This window comes from Eriocheir sinensis, chromosome 22 (assembly GCF_024679095.1).
Source record: "Eriocheir sinensis breed Jianghai 21 chromosome 22, ASM2467909v1, whole genome shotgun sequence".
Lineage (NCBI taxonomy): Eukaryota > Metazoa > Arthropoda > Malacostraca > Decapoda > Varunidae > Eriocheir > Eriocheir sinensis.
Window position 1 is genome coordinate 16559708 of NC_066530.1, and position 6602 is coordinate 16566309.

Below are 6602 nucleotides of genomic sequence, written 5' to 3' on the forward strand. Positions count from 1 at the left end.
AAGGAAAGAGAAAAGTTTAGAAAAAATAAATAAAAAATAAAGGAGAGAAAAAGAGAAAGAACGAAAGAAAGAAAGGAAAAAGTAAAGAAAAACAGAAAGATAAAAAATAAAGAATGAAAGAAAGAAAAAGAGAAAAAAAGAAAAGAAAATTGAAATAGCAAAAGGAAAACAGGAGAAAACAAACTGAAAAAAGGAAGAACGTAAAAAAAAAGAAACACACACACACACACACACACACACACACACACACACACACATAATCCTGAAATCCGGCTCAATAAAAAAAATCCAACACAACTTCGCTGATTCAATATTTTACTAAACCTCAGAAAATAACCTTTGCAAGTACACTGAACAAAAAACAGGTATACATGAAATTGCTTTAAAAATATATATGGAAGATAGTTAGAGCGACTTGTGGGAAGCTGAGGAAGGGATAGAAACGAGAGAAGCTGTACCCATTTATACCACCGTTGCCAGATATCGTACTCAGAGCATGGTATTTACCGGTTTCTGACGCCTAACTATTGCCAAGAAACATCAGGAATTAACTATTTTAACGATGAATATAAATTAATCTTGTTATTAGGGACCAGGAGACAGATTTTGGGTCGGAAGTCGGTAAATATGAACGTCTGAGTACGACAATCTGGCACGTTGAATTCTATACCCACTTTTTTTTACAGTAAAGGAAGCATCTCAAGGGGAAATATAAATAACAACAACAATAGGAGCGGCGAGTAGCGGGCTTTTTTTTTGTACTCTTTTTATTGCCCTTGAGCCGTGTCCTCTGATGTAAAAGAAAAATGTTCCTACGATAAGAAAGTGGAGAGGAGTGGCCAAAAGAGAGGTCACTTTCGTAATGAGGGAATGTGTTAAGACCAAGTAATAGCGAGATGTAATATTAGGCTGCCCCGCTGAGATACACACTGAGCATAATCTTACATATCTTTCACTAGAGTCGTAAGCTTCCCTTCCTGTAAATATATATCCGTTCGCTAACACAAGAGACGGGCCCTGACATAATAACAACACCCGTAGACCTTCAAAACTATATACTGATCCCAAAGCATAAAAAGACTTGAGGGTGAATTTCCAGGGGTGGTTTAATGACCCTGGTGGTAGTATGACGCTTCCTCTGTACCATGAATCACACACGAAGACCAAAAAGGAGGTCAATCGTGTTATCATGGGTGTTTTTTTTAGGTTCACAGTACAGAGGAAGAGTCAAACTACCACCAGGGTCATTAAACTACCCCTGGAAATGCCCACAACTCCTATGAAAGCCCTGTCAAATATGTGAGCTTGGGCCCGGAATGTTAATTAAAGAATTTAACCCGAAGACTCTAGCATAATCCCACCAAGTGACTTATTCATTCACTTTTAGTCTGCTTAAAAAATGGCACTGGTCCCTTTAGTTCAGTCTTAGTTGCAGCGTTACATCACAAGCGTATGACGGAGAAGGCGTGGGGGTCTGCGGCCAGGATCTCGGGGGTGAGGGTGTCGGGTACGGCGGGCAGGGCAGCGAGGGAGAATCCGGCCGCCCGAAGTCCAGCCGCCGCGCACCGCCCCACAGGCTCGCCGCGAAGGACGCCCGCCACGAACCCTGCCGCCAAGCTGTGTGGGGTATGGCCAAGGGGAAGGTTAGGTCAGATACTTGGGACATTTTTATCGATCGAGAAATATACTTTAATGATGATAACACTAATGATGATATTAGTAAGAAGTGACCCCGTGAAACCTTAATTTTACAGCCTTCCGTGATATGAATGATAGATAGACAGCCTAACCTAAACCACAGACTAACCTAACCCAACCCAACCTATCTTAACCTAACTAAACCTGGCCTAACCTAACCTAACCCAACCTATCTTAACCTAACTAAACCCAGCCTAACCTACCTCAACCTAACCTAGCCCAACCAAACCTAACCAAACCAAACCTAATAACCCAACCTATCTTAACCTAACTAAACCCAGTCTAACCTAGCCCAACCTAGCCTAACCAAACCAAACCTAATAACCCAACCTATCTGAACCTAACTAAACCCAGTCTAACCTAGCCCAACCTAACCTAGCCCAACCCAACCTAGCCTAACCAAACCTATCTTAACCTAACTAAACCCAGTCTAACCTAGCCCAACCTAACCTAAACCAACCTAACCTAACCAAACCAAACAATCTAATTCAACCTAACCTAATCCAACCTACCCTAACCTAACCCACACCGGGCCGGGTACTCAACACTCAACACTTCAGGCTCCCCCAGTCCCCGCCCCATTTCTCTACCCACCAGTCCCCAGCCCCAGACACCGAGGCGACGTGCGGGGCGGGCAGCGCCGGGAAGTACAGCCCCACCGGCTCGGCGCCTCGCCCAGGGCAGGACGGGACCGGCAGCAGCGGCTCGTCTTCCCCGCCGGCAGGAGAACGACGGAGGATCTGAGGGTGGAGGTTCCTTTACGTGACACACACACACACACACACACACACACACACACACACACACATTCTAATTGATGGTGATATATATGTGTTTTTTTCTTCTTCTGTGTGTTCTACGTGTACCTATTGCGCAAGAAAACAATAACGTATCACACACACACACACACACACACACACACACACACCAGGTATATTTATGTTGATTTCATGTGACAGGTACGAGTACTTATAATTGCGTTGCACTTATTGAATTAACTGAAGCAACGTCAACACACACACACACACACACACTGACCACGAAGCCTTGGGAGCCCAGCGTGACCATGAGGGCCGCGGCGTGGTCCAACAGCGGGGCGGCAGCGCGCAGGACACTCCTCACAAACTGGGGCACGTCCTCGCCCCTCGCCGGCGCCTCCCCGACCTCGCCTGTGGACGGAGGGAAGGCGCGCGAGGCTCTCAAGTGGCTACTCTATTATCTACTTCTACTCTACTCTCTACTACTACTCTACTCTACCCTCCCTTACTCTTATTACTATATACTTTGGGTCAGAGCCGTAGCAGAAAAGTGTTGACCGATTTCCTCTCAGGCCCCAAAAGTTATCAAAAGAGCTGCGTGAAATTCTAATCGATGGTGTATAATGGTAGTGTTTTTATGCTTAGGTATCGTTAGGGTTTCGAAGAAGGACCAATAGCACATTAAAACACTACTGAATGATTGTATGATATGTTAATTGCCTATACTTTATTGAACAACGACATACCTCCAGGAACATGCACGCTTAATGAGTAAATAATGAGTGAAAAAAATATCCAAATTATATCAACCAATCTTTACGTACATACTTAATACTTTCTCTTTATCTACTTATCTATCTGTCCCTCTATCTATCTATTTGGTTGACACATGCAAGGGTATGTGTCAACAGTAAACATTTATCAACGTCATGTTTCTCCTTTCTTCGACTATAAAGGCAAAACAAACAAAAAAAAGTCGAGAGCAAACACGCGTCATGACTGCTTGACTAAATAGAGAAGACAGACGAGTTTGTGGCGTGAGGTCATCCTAATATTAGCTGATAATGAACTGTGTGTGTGTGTGTGTGTGTGTGTGTGAGAGAGAGAGAGAGAGAGAGAGAGAGAGAGAGAGAGAGAGAGAGAGAGAGAGAGAGAGAGAGAGAGAGAGAGAGAGAGAGAGAGAGAGAGAGAGAGAGAGAGAGAGAGAGAGAGAGAGACAGAGATAGATAGATGCAGATAGATAAAGATAAATACATAAATAGGCAGTTAGATAGGTAGATAGATAGATAGACACATGGATGAAGAGAGAGAGAGAGAGAGAGAGAGAGAGAGAGAGAGAGAGAGAGAGAGAGAGAGAGAGAGAGAGAGAGACAATTATTTTCTTCTGCATCATGACAAAAAAACACAAAAAACAGGTAATTTAACCGTATTCGCTTCACCCCCTCCTTAAAACACCCAAAACTACCAACTCCTACCATACACGAGATTTAACACAAAGAAGAGGCGAGATACAAGCATGTCCACTATGACACTGAGTCGCGTCTCCACCAGCAGTCGGCAGCGCTTACGTCAGTCCATCAGCAGTGACTCACGCAGGCAGCCTTTGTGCGGTGTGGTGGACCCGTGACGCCCTTATTTTCAAACGTCTTCGCCTCTCACATCAAGAGTCGTATTATAAAACATATCGTCGCCCAAGAACACATATTTGACAAGGTTTTCGTAAGAGTTGAGGGCATTTCCAGGAGTAGTTTTTTGACCCCGGTAGTAGTTTGACCCTTCTTCTGTACCATTAACCTGAAGAAACACTCATTAGAACCCGACTGACCCTCTCTTTGACCTTTAGAAATAGCTGATGTGAGAAGCGAAAGTGTCATAATGCCAACCCAAGTATTCTCAAAGGCCGAAAAAGAGACTCAAGTTTTCAGGAGTGTTTTTACAGGTTCAGGGTATAGAAGCTTTGTCAGTCTACTACAAGGGTCATACAAGTACTCATGGAACGGCCCGAAACTCCTATGAAAGCCTTGTGAAATGTGTGTGCTTAGGCGGCGAAGCGGTCAAAAATACGATAAAAAATAAAGATGTCTAACGAGATGAAAAAGAGAAAATGGGCCATATAGGAAGATAGCCCATATATGAATGTGCTTATATAGGGTTAGAGGGAGATAATTAGGAAAAAAAGACCCGTATTTCCCTGGTCCAGAGGCAGAGGAAGGCCCCCAAAAACCAACCAAATGTAGCTTAAGTCGTAGGAAGGAGTGCGGCGGCCGTGGAGTGCAAACAATAGAGAAGCTGCCGGATGGGAGTGCCAGGGACGTGATGGGCGTGGGAGATGAAGCCATTGAGAGGGGACTGGAAACTTCAACGGGGGATCACGTGGAGAGGACGGAGGATTGACGTGGGAGAGGGCTGCTGGGTGGATGCGTGGGTGGGAGCAAGGTCTAAATAAATTCTTTAGATCTTGGGTGGGTGTTTAATTAAGGTGGGGGATGGGGTAGGTCTTGTCTGAGTTATGTAAAAGCTGTATTTGTATTTATTAGCAGCAATGTGAAAATTTTGGCTTTCTGATTTCTTTTTTCGGGACAGAATTAGTTACAAGTGCTGGATTTGTAGAGTTCAGTCGACATAAAAATAGTAATATAAAAAAACAGTCTCTAAAAATGGGTTAAAAAGACAAGTCAGCCACATTGTTGTTGGTAAAAGCTAATATGACGTTTAAAAAATGAGACTCCTGGGTGTGGTGTTGATACGGGGCGTGGGATGGGGTGCAGGGAGTGATGAGGGTGTGGTGGGTGGTCTGGGGGAGGGATGAGGCAGGGGTGAGCGTTGGGCGATAATTGGGGTGACGACGTGAGATGTCTTGGGATTGTCTTCTATCAGAGTGGGTGTGGTATTGAGGATAGAGGGGGTGGGATGGGCTGCAGGGGATAATGAGGGTGTGCTGAGTGGCCTGGGAGAGGGATGGGGCGGGGATGAGCGTTGGGTGAGGGTGGGGTGGTGAGCTGTCTGGGGCGTGACTCACCCAGGTGGAGGAAGGCACAGAGGGCCCGCAGCTCGTTCAGGTTGGGGGAGGTGAATGTGACGGCGCTGCCCCGACCCCCCTCCCAGGGCTTGGCCGCCTTCTTCACGTCCGTCGGCTCATACCACACTGCAGGAGGAGGAGAGGCTGTGGTCACGCGGGGAGGGAAAGCATGAGGAAGTCAGATAACAGAGAAAAGGAATAAAATACCAAATAAGTATAAATATTAAATACATTAGGACAGGCATCCCGTGTGTGTGTGTGTGTGTGTGTGTGTAATTCACCATGGGCTGATCCCGTGCTGGTCTCGTGTTATGGGTGTTTGCTTGTATACGCCTGTAATGAAATATAATACATATATATATTTTTTAAATAAATATAATGATGCAGGGCAATGTTATCAACGCAGCATATAGGTGTATATAAGCTTTACAAAGCGGTGTGTGTTCGGTGATTTCACCTGTGGAGGTGAGGGAGAAGCGGCACCGCCGCAAAGGTAACTGCAACGATTCATCTTTACCTTAAAATGTCCATGAACGAGACATTAAACACCGGTCACCGGCCATTGATAGACATGTGCACCAGCGACCTTCCCAGTGACCACAGGCTGAACACCTTGGTCGATGGAAATAAAAGGTTTCTTCATGATTTAGTTCTTTGGCGTGGAGGCTGTTGGCATCAGCGGGTGGCGCCCCAAGACGTCAACACAACACGGGAGTGAGAGGTGCTGTGGAGTGGCAGGGAATATTTTGTTTATAAAGCGTGCACTATGAGTTCCTACGAGACTTTCGAGCCCACCACGCACCCCTGGGGGCCCTGCGTGTTCCTGCTGTCCTTCCTCTCCATAGTGATCTCCTTCTGCTCCCCGTACTGGCTGGCGAACGACGGGGATATGGAGGAAGGGCATTTTCTCAACACAGGTAAGCAAGCATTTTTAGCTGGGACAAGCCTTGGTGTTCCTGGCTACCTACACCTAATACTATCGTCCTGGCACGAGACAAAACACCATTATTTGAGTCAGGCAGCATATGAGCCTTGGGGGCCTGGCTCTTGAAAGTAATATGCAGTTGTCCTTGTGTTGGGCGACCCGCTGCTGGACTCATTTGTAACAGCCCGCAGAATTTGTAGTA

General features: G+C 45.8%; 2 protein-coding genes across 2 annotated transcripts in view; one reads left to right on the forward strand and one right to left on the reverse strand.

Annotated features, from left to right (window-relative positions):
* Positions 1-268: 268 nt before the first annotated feature.
* LOC127002173 (uncharacterized) overlaps positions 269-6602 on the reverse strand; it is a gene marked incomplete at its 5' end in the record, with an annotated part of 28955 nt that continues 22621 nt past the window's right edge. The window contains 4 exons of the mRNA XM_050867861.1: positions 269-1617; positions 2293-2438; positions 2737-2867; positions 5476-5601. Coding sequence (XP_050723818.1) covers positions 1443-1617; positions 2293-2438; positions 2737-2867; positions 5476-5601 — 578 coding nt within the window. The remainder of the gene's footprint in view (positions 1618-2292; positions 2439-2736; positions 2868-5475; positions 5602-6602) is intronic.
* The window catches only part of LOC127002172 (uncharacterized), a 10358-nt gene continuing 9893 nt past the window's right edge, over positions 6138-6602 (forward strand). The window contains exon 1 of the mRNA XM_050867860.1: positions 6138-6392. Coding sequence (XP_050723817.1) covers positions 6242-6392 — 151 coding nt within the window. The 5' untranslated portion in view covers positions 6138-6241. The remainder of the gene's footprint in view (positions 6393-6602) is intronic.